This window comes from Pelobates fuscus, chromosome 1, assembly GCF_036172605.1.
Source record: "Pelobates fuscus isolate aPelFus1 chromosome 1, aPelFus1.pri, whole genome shotgun sequence".
Classification (NCBI taxonomy): domain Eukaryota; kingdom Metazoa; phylum Chordata; class Amphibia; order Anura; family Pelobatidae; genus Pelobates; species Pelobates fuscus.
This window is the reverse complement of record NC_086317.1, coordinates 88,061,286-88,083,893: the sequence shown is the minus strand read 5'-3', so window position 1 is coordinate 88,083,893 and position 22,608 is coordinate 88,061,286. Positions and strand designations below refer to the sequence as shown.

The 22,608-nt window shown below is 38.3% G+C and overlaps 1 protein-coding gene across 20 annotated transcripts in view; it reads left to right on the top strand.

The window, feature by feature from the left end:
- The window catches only part of MYO18A (myosin XVIIIA), a 277,949-nt gene that overhangs the window by 109,979 nt on the left and 145,362 nt on the right, over positions 1 to 22,608 (top strand). For 7 of the 20 annotated variants that reach the window (XM_063449998.1, XM_063449997.1, XM_063449995.1 and 4 more), the window contains 7 exons: positions 336 to 428; positions 3,255 to 3,329; positions 8,407 to 8,445; positions 9,772 to 9,828; positions 12,175 to 12,262; positions 14,166 to 14,272; positions 15,616 to 15,792. In XM_063449998.1, the coding sequence (XP_063306068.1) occupies positions 336 to 428; positions 3,255 to 3,329; positions 8,407 to 8,445; positions 9,772 to 9,828; positions 12,175 to 12,262; positions 14,166 to 14,272; positions 15,616 to 15,792 (636 nt within the window). The other 13 variants (XM_063449986.1, XM_063449984.1, XM_063449985.1 and 10 more) reach the window with 7 other exon arrangements.

Genomic DNA, 22,608 nt, shown 5'->3' with positions numbered 1-22,608 from the left:
ACTCGTTTTTTTGTTGTTGTTTTTTTACAATTTGTACACATGTTTTGAGCATGTTGGTTTGGCTATTCCACTTTTATAGCACATGAGGTTACTATCACTAACCTCTTCTATACACGAAAAAATAGCAAATGACTCCTTGTGCTGTGGACCCTTTAAGAGCTAATGTATTGCTTGGTGTTTTTGACATGGTATTGATTTCACTAATGGTTTGGTTTTGCAGTATGATGTTTTTTATCTAATGAACTGTTTCATGAAATGTACCTGCATGAAATTTTTAAATTAGAATTACCAGTGATTTTGGCTAGTACTTTGTATTTTTTCCTATAATTTCTCAGCCTCTCATTAAGAAGGCCAACCTACCCACCAGAATGCAGAAGCAACTGCCTTCTCTTATCATCAAAGATCAAGAGAGAGAGATGTCAGGACAGGTGTGTTGTTTTTGAACACAATTTGTTGGCCTCCCTCACCTGTGCTTGAAGATTATGCTTTCTAAATTGAAAAAAAACAAACTAAAAAAAATAAAAAATAAATAACTATTTTTTTTTGCTGCCTGTGCAAAATGCTTGGGTAGTTTTATTTAATTGGTTGAAAACTTTATGTGGGATGTACCCACTTGAATCAAACCTGATATGCAAAATTGCTGAGTTGGAACAAATCTTCCCTCTAATTCAAGTTTAGATATATAATGTTTTAAATATCTTCTTATTGTTGTATACAAACTTTCTTTATATTGCATACACTCTTGTCTGTTGCTTTTGCAAACTCCTAACATGACCATAAATGTAGTAATGTTGGTTATTTAAGTAGTCCAGGGGTCAAGTGGATATGGTCAAGTAGCTAATCGAAATTCCTAGAAAGATTATTTAAACATTCATTTTATTTTTAACTTGACTTTGGATTTCTGTTAACTACTACTTAATGTTGCTATGTTTTCTGGTAGCATAACTATTTTCAAAAAACAATATATAACAATATATCTATGTGAAATGAGATCCATCCTTTTTTTTTTTAAATATTTTTTTTTACTTGAAATGCTGCCTAGTTGAATCATGATAACATGTCTTGTCTGATTGGTGGGTTAATTTTCTTTGCAAATTTCAAATCTCTTCTGTGCCGTATAATTTTCGTTCTACGTGGTGTGGATCAATTGGCCAGGATCAGTTGTTCCTTTATATAGTGCAGTTATGACATAAGGATCATAGCTAATGACATCACTTCCTATATCGGTATTCTAATTCATATTGCACACAATTTATTTTATTATCAAAGTACTGAAAATTATATGAAATTTTATTGTGTAATATGATAAACTGTAATAAAAATGATAGTGGTAGCAGAATGCTGAGACTCTTTACATACCAACAATTGTGGCAGAGTATTTATATCAGTTGGATTACTATCAGTAATATTGATTTCTCGTCACACAGCAGTATGTGCACAACTGTAAAGATTAGGTTTTATTTAGTACGTAGTGTTATTTATTTTGTCATACCTATACTGAATACAAAGATAAATCTCTCGGAAGAGCGGAGTATAATCAGAATAAATGTCATAATAAAATATATAAGAATATATTATGTGCTAGTGTGTGTGTGTGTGTGTGTGTATGCTTAGAAATGTTAGCTGCATTTTGCAGTTCATTACACATCTGTATTCTGTGTACAATCGACACAACTAGTCACTCACTTTATCTTTGTTTACATGAAGATCATGATACAACCGTAGACCTTTTACGTTTTTTTATGGCATGTCCCCCCATTCTTTTACCCTTTACAACCCTACACATTGATTGAGATGGCTAGTCCTGCTCTCTCATTTTTATACCACCCTGTAGGGTAGCCGCACACAGATCCCACTACAAATAGAAGAGCCGGGTATATGTCTGAAACATAGGAGAGCCAGGGTCCCCACTACAGTTATTTGATAGTTGTTAAATAAATGATGTGAGAACACAAATCAAATAGTCCATGTTTGCATATAATCTTTACTTTTTATTTTCTGTCTTTTTGTTTTCCTTTAAAGGGACACAGTAGTCACCAGAACCACTACAGCTTAGGTGCTTAAATTGAAAAGCAGGCAGGGACATGCTATAAACACTGCCTTTTTAGAGAAAAGGCAGTGTTTACATTGCTGCCTAGGAACACCTCTAAGTGCAGTCACTCAGATGGCCACTAGAGGTGCTTCCTATTTCAGTGTGGCACCGTGTTTAGTGCTGCACTGTGCACCGAATGCTTCCCTTTGAGATGCATTGATTCAATGCTCTGCATTTTGCCGCTCATGCACAGTAGCTGGATTGGCTGAGATCTAAGGCCATCCGCGGCAAGACCATATTTAGGCTGGTCACCTAAATATTTACTTCAGCACCATAGTATTTCTTTAAAGATTGTTTTAACTATATGGAGCATTTTTAACTATACCTTTTGTTTGAATGAGAAAATTGTATCTAGTAGTTTTGCTGTAGGTAGGAGTATTCTTTCTCGCTTAAGTTAAGGAGACATTTTAAGACTTCTGTGCTTAATAGTTTGTGGTGAGTCCAAATACGATAAAACTACCCTCAATTTGACGCAGATAGGAAAATTAATGTTATGCATTACCTGCATATATCAGGTTAGACTTTTGGAAGTCCTCCTTGGCAATCGTGTTTGACTTCACCTTTTAACAGTGGATGCTATTCTAAATACAAGGTTATGGGTTATGGTCCAAAAGGAATGGTTTCTTCTCATTGGTTATTTTGGATCACAACCCATGCCATGGATTATGTTTCTATTATGCCAAGCTGGGAATTCTGGGATAGTTCTTGAAACATTATTTATCTGTTTCTGTGTTCAAGGTGGACTTCCCAAACTCCAACTTGAGATCTGCAGGAGATGCACAATAGTAACTTTAGTCTCAGACGTCTGGATAACATATACATACGTACTAGCCACCAGAGCACCTAATTTGCTTTCCTCAATCTAATCCTAATGTTAATATTAAGCCCCTGAAATGTATTTATTACATCATATATGTTTTTGGGCAATGATTCAGATAATGCAGCAGAATAGTGTGTAATGGTGGAATATTTGTTATTTCTGTAGTATACTTATCTATTCCTCCAAAGCCTTTTTGGTGGAATGACCAATGATTGCTCGCAATGTAACCGGCTAGGAGAAATAATTTATTTTGTATTGCTTGTTATATTTTATCTTAAGAGACAAGTTATTATGTAAGCAATACCTTCTGATTCTAAATACTAATGTAAATTTGACCTCCAGGGTATCACTGCTGCTTCCCAGCGGACGCCAGCAGAAGAAGCACAGACACGGCTGGAAAGAATCTTCATGGCATCTGTAAATAAACTATTAGGCTTTTTTTCTGTTCTACCATGCTTAGTCGCTTGTTGCAGTGCTAATAATGTTTTCAGCTTTTTCCTGTTTCTCAAGGCATTGAAATGGGCATAATGCGTGAATGAGGGCTTACAAAGTTGTCTTTGTGGCTTTGGGTCCGTCAGCTGTCATGACGATTGTGAGACAATCTTGATTTTGGGCACCTGTCACCCTTTTTCTCCCCCCTCTAAAGTAACATTTATGGGAAAACCAGAAAACGTCTCTGTAAAGTGCAGTTTCAATATTTGCTTCAAAACACAAATACCCTTGTTGCTGTGCGATGCTATTTCTGTGTTCTGTGCATGGTCATTCCTGGCCTTGAGGAACATGGGATCCTATGGTTTGAAGAGATCACGCAGTTGATGCAGTAACCAACGGAGTTATTGTGCCAGCCAACTAATTGGCATAGCTCAGTCTGCGTTCTATGTTTAGGACTGAAAGATCCATTACCAGGATACAGTTTTACTATACAGATGGGTACAGTGTCATGTTGATGTCATTATATATATTTATTCAGTGCCATACACACACAGACACACTGACACACACAGAGACATACTGATATACAGACAGATATACTGACACACAAAGACAGACTGACACACACAGAGACAGACATACTGACTCACAAATACGTAAACAGGTATACACACTGACTCGCAAATACATACACAGGTATACACACTGACACACACACAGATACAGACATACTGGCACACTGTGACAGACATACACGCTGGCACACACACACACACACACACACACACTTTACACTTCTAAAGACACTCTTCAGTTTCCTACCTTCCCTGGGGTCCAGTGTGCTGGCTGGGGAGGTTGAGAGTTGTGATCTGGGTTTTCTTGCTCAGTACCCCTCCTCACTGCATCCTGGCTCATCGTCTTTGAGGTGGGAGGAAGTGACTCACGGTTGTCACTTCCTCCCATGCAGCCGTTAAGTATGGGGCCCGGTCGTGCGTTTAAAGGGCCACAGCGCTCGACCGGGCCCCTTCTGAAACATGCTCACCGCGTGGCCCAAAGTGTGTGGGCCCCATTAGTGTGCGGACCCTGTTGCAGCTGCAATACCCGCACCCTGGACCCATTAGGGAAATACTTTTTTTTTAAAAATTATGCGGGCGGCGGGGCCACGAGGCTGCTGCTTTGGGCCCCCCAAGGAGTAACTGGGCCCAGGGCAGCTGTCCCGTTTGCCTTGCATTAAAGACTGCCCTGTATATATTACGGAGATATTTCGTTTTTTTCAAAGAGAGAGAGAACAACTGTCCTTATTGGAAAACCTGATAGGGGGATATTGGTATCAAAAGAAATATAGAGTAGGTGTCATATCCTGTCCCAAGAGGTATAACAATATCATGCTTTAATAGGGTAGATAAACGCCAGTTCTGAGTAATAGTAGGTACTGGTTTGCCTCTAGGCTGGCAGCCAGACCTACTATCTAAAGGTAGAACGGGGCGTGAGGGTAAGGGGGTTGGTATTGTTTTAGTATGTACTAAAAAACCAATAATACCAAACACAAAAGAATTAACAAATAACAAATAGAGAGTGGACAAACAATAATAAAACCACCCTATCCTGGCTCAAAAGTTAGTCCAAAATAATGGTCAGTGGCAGTAGGATAGGGGGGGCGAGTGTGAAGTAGGGGGAGAGGGGAAAGGGGGAAGTGAAACGAGGCTAATCAGATTGGAGTGCCTCAGGGAGCAAACTATTATTACAGTGTCCTAATAGCGTACTATGGTGATTGACCAATCGGGGTCGCTCCAGAGTAGGTATCAAATCTGGCAAGCCCTCCGGGTTAACACGAACACGAAATCAGTGTAAGTGTGTACATCGGTAACGGCTCAAACCAGTAGCTGTCAAACACAAGTCGGATATATCGAATCTGTCCGTATGGTATTAAGCCTTATGTTAACTTAAAAACCAGTGCTGTGGTCAATGGCCACTAGGGGTCGCTCCAGAGTAGGTATCAAATCTGGTAAGCTTGCCTGGTTGATACAATAGTATCAAAAGTAAATAAGTATACAACTGACGGCTTGAACGGACAAGACCCAAGTAGAGTGTGACGAGTTTGTCACCTCAGTGGTATGAACTCTTGATCATGATTTTAGTGCACTGTTAATCCTCTGAGGCATCTGATAGTGCTTGTAATTCAACAGGATATTGACAGCGGTTCTATTAGCGGGTCTACTTTACTGACACAGCAGTGTCCAATGTTGGCGTGTATATAGGTATGTGTATAGACTAGTGTCCGTCAGACCACAGTGAAGTATAGTGGGTCTGTCGTTATGGCACTTAGCCTAATGCTACCCCGATGCCCAACATAGGAAAATGAAACAAGACTGTAGTGTGAGCTCTTGCAATTTGCCTGAGTTCAACGTCTGTCCTGTGTGACCTCCAGCTGTGCTCACGATTTGTCAGGATCCTTGCTACAATTAGACTAACAGGTCTGGTTCACATACTAGACAGTAAATGTTAGGAAAAAACCGGAAAAGAAATAGTGCCTTCATGGGCACCGGTTATAGTAAAGAGAGTGCCAGGGAGACGGCACAATAGTTAGTAAATGATAAAGAGTTATGTACACTGTAAAATAGTTTGCATGAATATATACCCAAGTCGGTATATAGTTGTCTTTCCGATTAAATAATATCAAAGTATTTGGTCCCCACAGTGAATATTTAAATAGTATCCTCTTTTGGCGAGATCGGACAGTTTAACTGTCTATTTAACTGACTATGCTGCCGCAGGGTAATGGAGCCCAGTGTGGTAGATTGCAGTGTGACAGGTTCTAGGAGCCGATCGTCAGGTATCTAGAGGAGTGAAATCTTTTCACTAGGGGTGACGGAAAGCTAGTAACGGTCTGAGGATAATGTCGGTGTAAATGTTGCACCTTATACTTTGAGGGTTACCCCCTCCCTGTCCGGTCACACTTGACAATACTATGGGCCAACCCATCTTTCTATCTATTTTGTTTTTTTGAACTATTATATTTGCAGACTTGAAATAAACCGCCTATAGCTAATTTTTCAACGGACGATTTGAAGTAAAACTATTAAATACAAAGTTCACATTTTTGGGTACGTCATTAAACTTTGCCTGTAGTACACATTTTTTTTTAGAAAGCCCCCCCCCCCCAAGTAATCCCACTGAGATTTGCTTATACGAAGAGTTTTCTCATTTCTTATTACAAAAATGATGTTTTGTGTTCAGGTGAATCCGCTTCCTCTCCTTTTAGTCCTGTGTACCGTGCTCTGCAGCGGGAAGCTCTGTTGTGATTAGTATTTACGAACGACATCTGCCGCTGCTTTAGTTTTTTCTTGGTTGCTTTTTCTTGGTTGTAATCCAGCAATAAATAAAAAAATCTAAAGTTTCAGTTAAATGAATGTTCTGCTTATAAAGATATAGATTTGATGGAAAAAAACACGATTCATTTTGTTAACAAATTGTTATTAACTCGAACTGTAGTCTCTTTCCAACATACTTTGTATAGATGTTAGCGTAAACCATTTTTTTTTACATTGTGATATAGACATATAGATAAATATACTGTTGTATAGAATTTTGTTTTTTATTTATTTGTGTGTGTGTGTGTGTGTGTGTTTGGATGGATGTAATGTTGCTGTTTACAAGCTCCAGTTTGGCTACTATTGCAATATGTTACCTGGATTTACGTAGTAGAAGCTATAAAACTTGGGCGCTGACTTAATAATATCTCAATTTAATGAGTTTTCAATTATTTTTTAATTCTGTTAGAAATTTAGGATTTATCTATAAAAGTCATTAAAGTCTATAGGAGGTTTTTTTTTTTTTTTAGAAAAATAATTTGGAAACTTTTTCTTACAGTATTGAATAATTTGGAAAACTAATTAAATTGAAATACAGAAAACTTTGGAATTGTTTCATAAAGGCAAGAAGTTTACTATTTACTGTTGGAGAGACTGCTTTTGTCTCAAAATGAGAGAGATGCTTAAGAAGGAGCACACTAAACATATTGGATTGGATAGCATTCTTCTCATAGCAAATGCTTCTCTATTTAGAGACTAAAAGGGTTACTTGAAGCATCCTTATGATGGTAGGAGTAGCCTGGTTTCCGAGCCCCAACCATTTTTTTAATGGTTTGTCCTCCTACTTGGGTCCCGGCCGGGTCTCCCCGGCAGAAGGATTAATCACATCTGCAGAGCTGCAATAGACTGATGCTGATAGTACCACTCATTCATTGGCTGAGAGTCAGCTGATTGCTCTTAGCCCATGAATTCCCCTTTGTACATGGCAATATGCACATACAGATTCCAGGAACCATGACTGCCTCGAATCAATGAAGTGGTCATGGTATTTGGAATAACCTTTCAACACTTTGTGTTCAGTGTCATCATGATGCTAAACATGAAGTCTTTTTCAGGGTTATTCACTAAAACAAACATTTTATGAACCGGAAACATAGCTGACGTATTTTTTCATAATATAATATGATAATATTTAAAACATTTCACATTTTTGCCTTAACTTTAAGATTCACTTTGAATTCATAACATTTCTAAGTTTAGTGAATAATCCTCTTTAAATTATTTTAAATCTTCACTATGAAAGGCGTGCATCTCTGATTAACCACTCTAGAGGCACAAATATAAACATTGCCATTTTTCAGAAACTACAGCGCTTACACTTGCACACAATGCTAGGATAGTATCTATGTATCCAGACCACTACATTAAGCTGTATTGGTTTTGGTGCATAGTGTCTCTTTAATATTTCCTTCCAGTTATCCATAGGTTGTATTCTAAGCATGCGTCTGCCATTATATTGGAAAACCTTGTTCTTGTCTTGATTTGTTGGATGCTCAGAAAGTTTTGTTTATAAAATACATTCATCCTTTGCTGCTGCAAGTAATGTGTTAATGTTGTTTTGTTTCTTTTTCTGTTTTCAGAAAAATAACTTTACATTTTTTTTTATTTCTGCATCTGCTTTTTTGGCTTCTGATTCTTTCATTTGTGCGTTTCTCATTTGTTTGCTTTCTCTCATCTTCTTGCTGCCATAGCTGGACCCTGCAGCCTCTGCCTCTGCTCCACTGAGCCAGGTACTGTACCCCTGCACACAAGATCTCTCGGCACCGTCAACTGTCCACATCTGGGCTGGTGTCTGTGCTCGTGTGTCATGCTGGAGTGTAAGGCTCTATTCTCATCTCCTTCAATACTAATCGCCGCTTAATTCTATCCATCACCCATTGCATGAAATCCCTGTGCCTACCTTGCTTCTTGACCTAATACTATCATACCTTGTTACCTTGTTACATGCCTTAAATCAACCCAAATGTGCCCATAGACTTGATTGTACAAGCGTGTGTAAAAAAAAAAATGTATACAAGACTTAAAATTGCAATGGCACTGCTCCTTAAAGGAATACTCCAGGCACCAAAACAACTTAATCTAAATTAAGTTGTTGTTGTGCCAGGAGGCCCCTGCGGTCACTTACCTCAAGTTTTAAACCGTTCTCGAACTGTTATCCCCAAAATTGCCTCCAACTGTGATATCCACCTCCCGGCGGCATTTGCATTCAGAATTTTTAGATTTGGGAAGTGTGGAGTGCTTGACAATCCCAGCCAATCAGAGACTCCCCATTCACTAAACTGGCTTGAGATAGGTATGTTTCTTTCCAAGCCAGTTTAGTAAACGGAGAGTCACTGATTGGCTGAGAGCGTCAGCTGACCGCACATCCTGATCTTAAAATTTTGGAGCTGAATGCAACTGTGTGGATAAACCATTCAAGAAAGATTTAACTCCCTGAGGTAAGAGTGCCTCCATGGACCTCCTGGTATTTTAGATTTAGTACTTTAGCATATATTATATTACCACTAAAGAATGGGTCCTTGACTTTGTTTTATTAAAAAAACACTGTGGGTCTCTAAGCTAACACAAGGTATGTAACAGTGGTCCCTGCTAAAAGTCTCTGTCTAGGTTTAAGAACTACCGTATGTATTTGGTCTGTTCAATCATTTCCAGGATTGTGTGGCTGTAAAAATGTAGATGATATTTTATGGTACATGAAGTGCATCTTCAAGGTGATACATTTAGAATGCTCTTCCTTAGGAAATCCAATATCATAAATCCTACAGTTAAGACAGGTATATGCCATGTTTATGTTATGGTCCCTGGTATATATTGTATGCAGCATGACTGTATAGCAATATTGATATTTTTCTAAAGATCTATAGTGATTGAGCAGAACATCTATAATGTTCCACTACCCGCGTGCCCCTGTTTGACATGCTTTCCTATCTCTGTTTTAATGCTTTGAGTTCACACTATGAAATAACACTAACATAGCTAACCTCTAGGCTTCTCTGAGTAGCAATTAGATATCTGCTGGTTAATTACCACCTCCTTCCCATCAATGTTCCTCACAGAGTACTACTGCCGAAATATCCGCTTCGCCTTCAAGCTCAAACAATATTCTGCCCCAGGTTGGCTTGTCTTATGCAGTGCTGTCCCTTTTTTATTTATTTTTATATGTATTTTTTTTGCATCTGTGTGCCTGTCTTCTGGGAAAGACCCCCCGCATTCACCCTCAAAGTGGTGAAGTAGTAGAGCAATGTCAAATGGTGCTTTACGCCTTTGTCAATTAAGCAGTTATTATTCAAACTTTTGTGTTAAAGCATTGTAGAGCAAGGGTTTGTAATTTTATTGCATGAATATGGAGTAATCTAGAAATGTGCTGAGTTCCTGCCAAAATGGAAGGATAATCTTATCGACGTTGCCAAGTCAGATTAAAGAATTTATACGCAATAATTGTTTTTATGTGAACGTGTGCTGTGGTTTTTTTTACCGCTCCTTGAATTTTTCACGTACAGTGCTTTTGCTGTGATGTGTTTTTACTTGTTGTGCAGTGTGATAATTGATGTGCTCCTGCCTGCAAAACACATGTCATATTATAGATCATAAGTTTTTTTTTTCTTTCCTGCATGTTGCATTGTTTCATTGTTTATGTGTTCTGTCAGTGTGTGAAATACTTCATATCAAAACCATATGAAACCATAAAAGCATGAACATGAAAAAGCGGAACTCCTTTTAATTTGGCACCTAAAAGGTTTTGATGGGATCAATTAATGAGATATTTAGCTTTATGTAATAAATCAATCTCGAGTTGTGGACTGATTTTCCCAGATCCATAATATATCACAGTAATTATCTATACCTTTATTTTAAATTTTTTTAATTTCTCCATTTAAACTAAACCCATTTAACCCCCCCCAAAAAACAACTAATGGCAGAGAGAAATATTGGGGGCTACCGTTAAGACTGACAGCCCTATAAATTATTACTTTTGGGATAGAATGTTTGGTACGGTAGTTTGCAATTCTGAATATTCCTGAATATTTAAATAAAAAAATTGTATGTTTTATTCACCAATTTCCTGAGATTTTAGCAATATAGTATGTAATAGTATAAGTTAAACTAAGAAACATTCACCCAGAAAGTACTTAAAGGGACACTCTTGTCCCCCAGTTTAATGTCAAGCGATTTCTAAATGGTTTGACATTAAACTGCAAGACTGTGCCCTGGAACACTCTAGTCAACAATTTGTAAGGTTTATATTGCTTAAGAGTGCTCCTTTAACATAGTCACATAGAATTGTTAAGGTATATGAGAACCTTTAGAACAGTTGAGTTTGGTGGGACAATTCTTTCTGTTTTCTATGATGTCTTTGTTTTAAGAAAAAAACATGAAATTCCAGAGCTTGTTTAAATGCACTAGGCAAAAATGTAAGGAACACTTCAAGCAATATAGGGTGCCAGTCAGTTTTAGTAGGGTTTGACAATTTAACCGGGTCCCGTGGATACCTGCGCCAGATCTCCACTTCTCCTGCAGGTGAAGCCCGGTATCTCTATAGAATAAAGCACAGCCAATACAGAATCATGTTCATTGCCAGGGAGTGCTTAGCTGTTTCGTTCAGTCTATGATCGCGGACCTATACGGCCCTTCTTACCTCTGTAGAGCTTACTTTATTCTCGTGCACTTGAAGTCCATATTCAAGGTCTACAGCAATCGGTGGGACCCAGATAGTTTGTCAAACAGTACTAAAACAGTTTAACTACGTACTGTAGGATGGCCCAGGGTATTAATTTCAGCCCATATGCAAATCTGAGAGAATGGCCGTGAATATGGCATGGCTCCGTTGGTTGGCATCCTGTTGTTCATGTGCACAGGGATGAAATGCCTCATTATGAGCAGATCCACCTGAGATTCACATTCATTCACTTACCTTCACACAACCCCAGCTCTGGCTCCTACCTCCCTCCCCCACTCTGGCAACACAAGTGCTATTATTGGCAAATCTTCCTCTAGCCTGCATGTAATGATTTAGGCTGCATGTTCTTTAGGACAGACACGTTTACATCCCAACCTTATTTTTTAATATATCTGTAAAGTTTTTAGCTGTTCCCAGTACAGTTCACCCATTACCGGCTCAGAATTTGGTAGATCCTTTCTACATCGACTGAAGAAACACATAAAGCTTTACTGTATTGTAACTTGATATGATATATTTTTTGTGCTGTTCTGCTACTTACACATGAAGCAGAGAAAATGATGTGCATAGAAAGAGGTGTTATGACATTTCCAAAAATAAAAAAAAAGAATTGAGTTGTGCATTCCAGCTGCGTGTTTCAATCTGTGTGTTTTCGTGCTTCAACAGTCAAACTGAAAGAGTGCGTGTGTGTCCTGGTGGGGAAGAAAATCCCTGATCATCCCGCGGCACCCTCGTTATGCCACGACAACCACCTCTAATGTCTTTTGTTTTCCGTTTGCAGGCTAAAACAGAAGAGCAGATCTCCGCAGAGCAGAACTGGTACGAGACGGATAAGGTCTGGCTTGTGCACAAAGATGGCTTCTCTCTAGGTATGTTCTTTTTGCTCATGGATTAGGTTATAGAACTTGCAGAGCAGAGTTGGCCAGACATTAGACTGCAGATGATCAGCTGGCAAAGCATCAGTGTAGTTGAAGTTCTAGAACAGCTGGACATCTGCCTTTTAGCCACACATTTTATAAAGGTATCCGTACATGTGGATAAAACGGCAGTTTTATTGTATCATGTTTTGAGTTCTTTGCGTTCCATATGTACTTATCTACCTCCTAAACTCTATATAAAGCAGTGATAGCTGTCAAAGTCATTCCTTGAGGGCCGTTAGCCTGCCAAAATGTTATGGTTTATCTCATTGTGATGTCTCTTGCTAATAATTTATGCCTTTTCCAATAAAGTAAAGGAAGGGATTCTATATTCCCCTTTAGACTGTTCCTTCAATAAACAAGTCCCTGTCAGTCTAACTTTAAACTGTTTTAGTGTTTAATCTCTTTTAATTGATGAAATGTCTTTAAGGCACATGTTGGTATTGCCGACCTAGGGACAGAAGCTGATTTCTATGCGTTTTTGTTTTTGTGTTTTGTAAGTGAGCCGGGATGACTACAATGTATTTCAATTTGAATTGTATTCAATTTGAATTTATTTTCTGTACTGATCCTAAATGACTCCCAGCTCAGCTTTATTGTGGTGAATTGCACTGCTGTTGAAAATGTATTCCCCGGGCATTATGATGGATATTTAAAGTTATGGAGATGGGATGTGTAGCGTATCCAACACAGCACTTAGTGAACCTGAATACAAAGCACTGGATTAACCCCTTAAGGACCAAACTTCTGGAATAAAAGGGAATCATGACGTGTCACACACGTCATGTGTCCTTAAGGGGTTAAATACATTTTCTATAATCTGGGTGTTCTGTACTCTGTAATTCTTTGCATGTGCTTACCAACATATTGGGCCTGGTTGAAACATGTATGAAAAATGTATCCATATAAAAGCATTTCTTTAAAAAAAAAAAACAAAAACAAAAAAAAAACATTTAAATATTTTACTGAACAGACCACGTTATTTGTAAAGTGGCTTGGTAATATGGAGTATTGTGATTGGTCATTGGTTAAAGAATTTCTCCAACCACCATGACCACTTTAGTGGTTTTTATATGATCATGGTGGTAGGGGTAAGTATGTGCCGTGTTTCAGCTTGAAACACTGCACATATTGAGATATTTGCAGTTGCACCCACAGCACACATGACATTGGCAACCCAGAACTCTGTCCAGGCTGGCAGTGCCAATTCTGTGAATAGAATGCTTCTGACAGCAGACATAGAAATCTGCTAGCTCCCTCCCACTCTGTATTTCCATCCACCTCCTTCCATTAGACATTGGTTTAAAAAACAAAACAAACCCTCCCTCCTCCCTTCGCCGGCGCTAGATTCCAGGTGAGTGAAAAGTGAAAGTAAAATTGAGCAGGGGGACATTCTCCACAGTGCATATTAAAACAGAAATTTCTAGTAACCCTTTGACTACATGATAAGTATAAACGAATCACAATTTTATTTTAAATATATATCCATAATCCTTAAAGCGGCACTGTATATTTAAAGCAAAATACTTTTTTCCCCCCTGATGATTTTACAATTTGTTATTATTCAATGTGAAAGCTGCTTACCTTGGCAACTGCTAAAGTTTTATGATGGTGTGTATGTACCTCTATCTGTCCATGAATTTACCTTGAAGACTGTCTCGAAGTGTAACTTTCTATTCATAAATAACATCTCCTGTTAGAAAAGAAATATTGTCAGTGGTCACTTGCTGTAATATATAGATTTCAGATTGCCTCAATGCCTTGTGTTTTAAATGCAGCTGGAGTTGTCACGGGTTTGTCAGTGGGATATTTTGTGCAGCTAATCGATTATTTTTATATGTATCTTATTGTGCAGCCAATAAGGTTAATGCAGAAAACAGCGGCCTCCCAGAAGGAAAAGTGAAAATACGGCTGGAGCATGATGGGAGTCTGCTCGATGTGGACGAAGATGACGTGGAGAAGGTGCGTTCTTTATATCTGCCTGTAATAACTGGAATGCCTCGTGTCTAGTTATCTCTGTGGGCGTTTTATTGATAAATAACCTTACTGAATGCCAGTTGTTGTATACATGATACTAGTATATTTTCCATATTTAAAGGAACACAATAGCATTAGCATACAAACCTGTACTTCTAACACTATACTGTCCATGACCCTAGTTGACTATAGCCACCCTCCACCCATTTGCAAAAATAAAGGAATTACTTATCCCTTTCCGTCTCACCTCTCCACCTCAAACAATGTCATCAAGGAGGTATGACCTCCTCCATGAGGATCCAATCCAATGCTGCTCATTGGAAAAAATGTGCATGCGCGGAAAGTGCTGCACGCATTCAGGCTTCCCAACTGGAAAACATTCAGTAGCGTTTTTGACCAAGGTTTATTCGGTTAGTGCAGTGGAAGCGCCTCTAGCGGCTGTTAATATGATAGCCCCTAGAAGTGGACTTAACTCTGCAATGTGAACAAAAATTGCAGGATTAAGGGAAAAGATGAAGTGATTACATAGATCTGGGTGCCTATAGTGTCACTTTTAAGGTGAAATGCAAAGATCCAACTCCCTCCATCAGGGGTGTAGTAGAGAAGCCAACCAACATCATAGGGCTCCAGAACTGAAACTAGCAGATATCTTGCTCCCTGATGGTTATCTACACCTCTGTGTTTAAATTTGTCTCTTCTTGGAAAAAATGTTAACACTTTTAAAAACCCAGGAAGAAACAAACTGCATTGTTTTACATTGCAAGGTTAAAAGTATAGGGCACTGCACCCAGACCTCTTCATTTATATGAAGTGGTCTTGGTGACCAAAGTGTACCTTTAATTACGGGTTACTTGCAAACCGGTTATTTAAAGTACATTTATTGTCCCTTGTTTTATCTTGAAATCTTTTGGAATTGGCACTTTTTCAAAGTAAGAAAGAGTGGATACCCTGTTAACCTGTAAAGCACTTGTTAAAAAAATATATATATAAAAAAATAAATAAAACATTGTGCACTACCTAACTTTACTTTTTGATATAGTGTTCATATGTGTGTATGTAAATTTTAAAACATTAAAAATAAAAATACATACTGTGCAGCATTACTAATCTCTGTGTAGAGCATATATATATATATATATATATATATATATATATATATATATATATATATATATATATATATATATATATATATATATATATATATATATATATATATATATTAATTTGGGCAATATTATCCTTTTTTTGTTAATCTAAATAATTTAAAGAAGAAACTTAACTGGAGAACAGTAGATGTAATCATGTGTTTTTGTTCTGTTTGTTAGGCAAACCCTCCATCTCACGATAGGGTGGAGGATCTGGCCTCCCTTGTTTACTTAAATGAAACCAGTGTACTACACACATTGCGACAGAGATATGGTGGGAACCTGATCCACACGAATGCTGGTACATCCATGGTCATCATGAATCCCATGAGCTCACCCTCCATATATTCTGAGAAGGTAGGAACCAACTGATAACGATATACAATTATTGGATTCTGCTGTTTGTGCTCATTTGGGATAAATCTCAATTTTCCAAGAGTACAAAGTTGTCTGTTAGTGTTGCCTCTCTGTTAATGTAGCACGAAGAATACCATGCGACTGTTTTGCACTTATTCTGTTTCTTTTTTTGTACGTCAAAATTACACTGACAAAAGAAAACATCAGACAATCACAAAAAAAGGTGCAAATTATTTAATGACACTTTAAGAAATCTCCTTGAATGTCTGTGTTGCTTTGTTCCAGGTGTGGGTAATGTGCAGTCACAGCAATGCTATGCTAACCAATAATAATTCTTTACAGGTAACTAAAATCTTCTCTGGTTATGAATCACAACAATTGTTAATGGAACACTCTTGGCACCATAACAACTTAATCAGAATAAAATTGTTATAGTGAGAGAATGTCTCCGAGCGCTGGTTCACCACATGGGGTTAAACCATTGATGAATGATTTAACCCCAAAGTGTTGAATCTGTCTCCCGATTGCTCAGCGCACAAATATCCGCTAAAGTCCGAGGCTTGAATCATGAAGCCTCGGATAGGGGAGCTGCTATAGGCTGAGATCGTCATCTGACACTCTCAGCTAATCGGCTTTCTGTTCACAAAACAGCTTGAGAAACGTAGGAATCGTTCATACAGTGTTTTGTGGCCGAGAGCGACAGCTGACTCTCAACCTATCAGTCGTGCCCTTGTCTGAGACTTGCTGTTTCAAGCCTTGGGCTGTGTTTGTGGGCAAAGCAACTGGACTCTGAATTCAACAACGTGTTCAACATTTGTTTAATCCCTTTAGGTAAGCCGGTGTCTGGGGTCCACCTCACACCACAGCAATATTATTCTCATGAAGTTTATTATGGTACCTAGAGTGTCCAGTGGTGGATAAATTGGCCTATTACTGTACTACAAAATGTTTATACATATGATTATTATATATATTTTGCAGTACAGTGATAGGCTCATCTTTGCGCCCCTTTCATTTGTCAAAATTGTTTTTCTCAAATTGGTAACATGTACGTAATTAAGACGAGCCAAAATGCCCCATGGATAAAATTCAGTCATCTCTGAATTTTAAAAAAAGAAATGAAATACAAATTCAGGCAAAACTGTGTGGCCAAGCCACCTTTATCATTTTATATTCCTTTACTCTCTTGCTCGTATTAATATAATTTAAGTGCTCCTAGGTTCGAAAAGCTTGATGACAGAGGGATGAGGCTTTTGAGGCTGTGGAAGTAATGCTATAGAATTAAAAATTATTTAGCTAGGAAGTGTACATGTATCTTTCACTAGGTATTGCATGTATTTCTGGTTATTTTTATAGAGCCGCTATATTCCCCAAATAAATGAATGCGTACAGAGGAGGCGAATAGAGCTTTGCTCAAACTAGCTTGCAATTTAGGATGTTAAATATTTTCCTAATTAGTGGTACTCTAATAATCAACTTTGGGAGGTTGAGAGTCTGAATTGCCACTGCTGGGAATACAATCTTACTTGAAGAAATACTAAAATACAACGTCTATATCTGCATCTTGTGTGTCTTTAATAAAAGTTCCCTGCTATTTACAGGGTTCCTTAAATTACCCAGTGTTTACATGTTGATAGAGAACCCTCAACACCTCTCAAGGCTCTCAGATTCCGTGCTTTGTGTCTGAGAGCCACATATATGGTTCCTGTTAGTTCACTGACTTTGTAAGGAATCCTGCTATAGTCTGTTACCAGACCTGTCATGTTTATCTATAGCATATGGTTGTGTCCATTCATAGTCTGACAGTCCTCTCTGCATATCCAGCTATGTTGTCCTTGAGAGCTTCAAGGAGATGCTCCTTGGTTTGTGTACTTACAATTGTTTATGGTAATAGACTAGTTAAAAAAACAAAACAAAAAAAACATAATTTGCTAATAGGGAAATAATTTAGATGTCTGACCAGCTGAACTTTATGGTCACCCAAAAAAATAAATACTCCTTAAATACAAATCTGTGGAACTTTACAGAGTATACAATTTTGTTATTTTGGGTAATGTTGTAGCACAATGATTTACCTAATATACACCTACAGTACTTGATACTGATACCGCAATACTACTCTGTGTCATCCCACAATGCATTGCAGCTTCATACTTTTTTTTTTTCTTGCCATATTTTGTTCATTTGTTCGATTTTAATATTATCTGTGAGCAGCTCACAACCAATAGGTAGCAAGATTCTTATTTTGACTGCTCATTCAAATTCAGCCCCCTTTTTTTTTTCTTTTACAAACAATCCCAGCATATCAGAGCATGCTAGCAAAAATCCCCCACTTTCTTTGTCTTTTGAGATAATGCACCTGCTGATGGATCTTGTATCGTGAGCTGATATAGATATATATGCATATCTCATACAGTAGCAGCAGGGAGACATGCCGTCCAGTACATCATAATATAAATTCTGTCGAGTGTTATGTGCCCTTTTGTTTTTAATTCATTTGAGCACAGAGACATCAAACTCTGTGCATTTTCATTATAAATGTTCTCAGATGTGAGATATATCTGGATAGTTGGAGTCATTCAAAACCTGTCAATTCTTTTCACGTTTCCTTGGTAAAGGTGCTCTGAGTTTCCATGGCAACTAGAATCCCCATGGGCTATATTTTGCAGGTACATTCACTCCTAATTATGGTTGCAGTCAAGTTTCCTAATAAAATCATCCCTTATCTTCTATCAGGACTGTTGTTTGTAAAAGAGCCATTTGTTCGAAACACTGACACCGCTCTGTTGAAATTTAAACCAAGGATTGCACAGATTTGTGAGTGTGTGTAACATATAAATGGTCAGGCCCCAGCTCTGATCTTTTATCCTATCCTTTTCTATCTCTTACAGAATGTTGTAACGGTAAAATAAACTGCAGAAAGAGATACAGTATAAAACCCTGCACACTTTTAAAGCAATTACGATAATCAATAAAGGGCTGTGGCTATAAGGTTGTTGAGTTGCTACATCTGCCATGATGCATTGCCAGCCTAAAATGATTGGTGTTTTCAATTATTTAACCACTACTGTCATAAACCGTACCATTTTGCTGGTAGTCTCTCCATCCCTTGTGCACAATAAATTTGCATGTGTTCTTGTTCACAACACTACCTCGTGCCAAGATCTACCAAGGTAACAAACATTTAGCACTTTAAATCCAGAATGTTTATGATATGACTTGATAAATCTCCCCTAAAGTTTCTAAAGAGTTGAGACTTGGTCAGAACAAGGACACTTTATCAACATTGATGGACAACTTTGGCAATTGAATGAAAGAGATGACATTCTCTTTCAATGTCCAACAAAGTTGTCACACATTGGCCACAGATTACACTGGCAATCCATTATCCTTGAATTGGAAACAGGGATCAGATGGGCTTTGTCCCATATATTCTTCATCCATCACTCCCGTGTTTCGTCCAAGGAACACCTCATGCTGTCTACGAATGTGGAAAAGGCCTTCAAGTTTGCTGGGAGTTCTTCTTTAAAAACCTTAGTGCCGGTGTGTGTGCCAATAGGGCATCTACAGATCCCTATTTGTAATGGCACTCAATATGGCTGCCCTTTCTCGTCCTTGCTTTTGAATCTCTTGTTAACTCGATACAAGAGAAGAATAATCATCGGTCTTACAATGGGAGGAACCGATAAAAATACACCACTTATGCTAATCTCTTTTCTATGTGATGGACCCTTGTACTAACTTCCCTACCATTTTACAGCAGTGTTACACATATGGTATTTTGGTTAACCTCTGATTCAACCTTGCAAAATTCTCTATACTTCGATCTCGAGTGCCCAAGTCATTAAATATTTGGAGGTGTGAGTGACAAAAGACCTGACTTTCAAGTCATTCAGGACTGGTTTTACCAGAACTTGGGGGAATGAGAATTGCCTTACCTCTACTGAGTTGGCAGGGTGGACTTGGGGGAATGAGAATTGCCATACCTCTACAGAGTCGGCAGGGTGGGGCTGATTAAAGCAAACCTCCTAATTTGGATACTCTACTTGTTTCAAATATTACCAATCTCCATTTCTGCAGCCTTCATTAAGTCCTTCTGCTCCCTTATTATTAAATATATCTGGTGCAAGAATACACTGCACCTTAGTAATGCCACAATGGCCCTGCCGATGACTATGGGAGGTCTGGCACTGACAGACTTTAAATGCTACTATCAGTCTATGCAGCTCTTACACATAGTGGAATGGTCTAATTCTGGCTATGAAAGGAAGTGGTGACATCCCAAGCAGGCAGATCACTATCTGTCCTGATCTGGATATATCTGTGCCATAGTGGGCCCATCCTTTTATACTAACCAGCCTATAACTCTGGCACTCTACTGCATCTAAGTGAAGCCTGTCCTCTTTCCTGCCCCCACTAGTACACAATCAATCCTTTCCCCATGTTTGTAAGCTGCAACATATATGGTGAAAGGGAAAAGATGAAGAGGACAAAAAAAAGTGTGTAAGGGGCAGGGAGGTACAAACATGGGTAAGTGAGTAAAGATTAACAAAAGGGGACGAGGGAAATGGAGCAACAAAAAGGGGAGAAGGTGGTATGGAGGCACTGATAGGGGAGAAGTTTGTATAGAGCAGTGATGGCTAACCTTGACACCATAAATTGTTTCTGGACTACTTTCCCATGATGCTCAGCTAGCTTTTAGAGTCTAAAAGCTAGCTGAGCATCATGGGAAATGTAGTTCAGAAACAATGTATGGTGTCAAGGTTAGCCATCACTGGTATGGAGGCACAGAGAGGGGAGAAGGTGGTATGGAAGCACAGTGTGGGGAGAAGGTGGTATGGAAGCACAGTGTGGGGAGAAGGTGGTATGGAAGCACAGTGTGGGGAGAAGGTGGTATGGAAGCACAGAGAGGGGTGAATGGGGTATGGAGGCACAGAGAGGGGTGAATGGGGTATGGAGGCACAGTGAGGGCGAAAGGGCTATTGTTGGAGAGACAGTTAAGAGGGATTAAGGAAAAACTAGAGAAATATACTAGAAAAGGGAGATAGATAATGTGAGTTGAAATGGGTTTTAAGGAAACAACCCAATAGATGTGGTAAGGGAATATTGTCCTTCAAATGAATTCGGCATAATTTTGGTGGGTCCAAGTGCTTTATCAGTCCATACCTGCTTCCATACTAGACACTTATCTCAGCAGATGGTGAATGCTGCGTGAAGTTAACAGAAGTTGCTCAGCATTACAAATCCACATGTTTCACACTCCCACAGTTTGTGAATATTTTAGGTGAATCTAATGACCTTGTTGTTGTTTTGCTAGTTGACATGAGCCATAGAAAGATATTTGTGAAACATATGTATGATGATCTTCCCTAGATAAGGTTTAGATGCTTTCTAGAAACTCTGAATTCCACCTGTTGTGCTTCTGTTGTTTTTTTTTAACAGGCCACGAATCAGTGTTGCCAATAATTTTTTTTCTTTGAAGTAATATTCGCATAACTTTAGCACAAAGTCATTTAATAAAACAGTAATTTTGTGTACGGAAAAAAAAAGAAATTATGTACATTTATGCAACTAATGTTTTTTTTTTGGGTTATGTATTCATCTTTTGGGGGAAAGAAACGCTAAAGGTGTTTTACAGTGTCCTTTTATCTTGCATTAAAGCGTGACAAAATTGGATAAATAAAAAATAGTTTAAAGGTAACTAATAATTTTAACTTTCAAAGAACCCTGTGCTAGATGTAACATTTATTTTATCTTCATTTTCCCTTTTTTCTGAATCTTTTGTGTAAGTAAATGGCCATTAGACCTACTGGTAAAGAACACCATTTATCATATCCAGCGTGTAAATTAAAAATAGGTCTTGTTTAGAGTTCAGTCAACTAGCAGTAATTTTATGTCTATCATTCAGAAAAGTAACGTTGTTGTAAAAAATATTGAATGGTCGACCGTAAATTTTCCCCTAGCTTTTCTAACTTATACAGGTTTCCTCATCAATTGGAATGTTGACAATAAAAGTGCAACATCAAGACAGATACTACTTTGTGCTGATGTATTGTTTAAAAGAAAATTACAGAGTTATGAATACAAATATGAATGTATTTCTAACGCTATAGTTCTATCATACCTATTCCGGGATGTCGTGCCATGGCAGGTGTATAGCTGCAGTAAGCAGCTCATTTGTAAAGCAGGCTTGTGTCAACTCAAGCTACCTGCTGATAAATAAAACCGCTCTTACAGGAATGATAAAAATCTGAAACAATATTACTTTCATGTTGTCCTAATGCTAAGGAATTTTTGTAGTAACTGCTTTATATCTAGTAATGACACATTTTTTATAGATATGTTTAGACATTAAAGGGGCACACAAAGTGTATTCCTAACTCTATAGTGCTAAAACCACCGTTTAGGTGGTTGGCCCCCCTTACCTCTTCTTTGAAAGGCGATTTACTCACCTTTTTCCTGAGCCACGCAGAACTTTTTGCATCTGGCCCTGTTTTCTCATAGGAAAGCTTTGGATTGGCTGAGAAAGCCAAATCTGATTATCTCAGCCAAGGAGGTGTGGCAGAATCAGAGCCAAACACCACCCTGACCAATCAACATCTCCTTATAGAGATGCCTTAAATCAGTGCATCACTATGGGGAAGATTCAGCGTCTCCATGCAGAGTGTGCAGATTCTGAGCGTCCGTCCTGTACACTGTGCAGTACTGACCCAGATCCATATGTCCCTTTAACCATTTTTGCTTTTTTTTTTTTTTTAAAGGTAACATTTAATGTGTAAATGTAATGAGTGAGCAAACTGGTTTTTATAGTTGGTT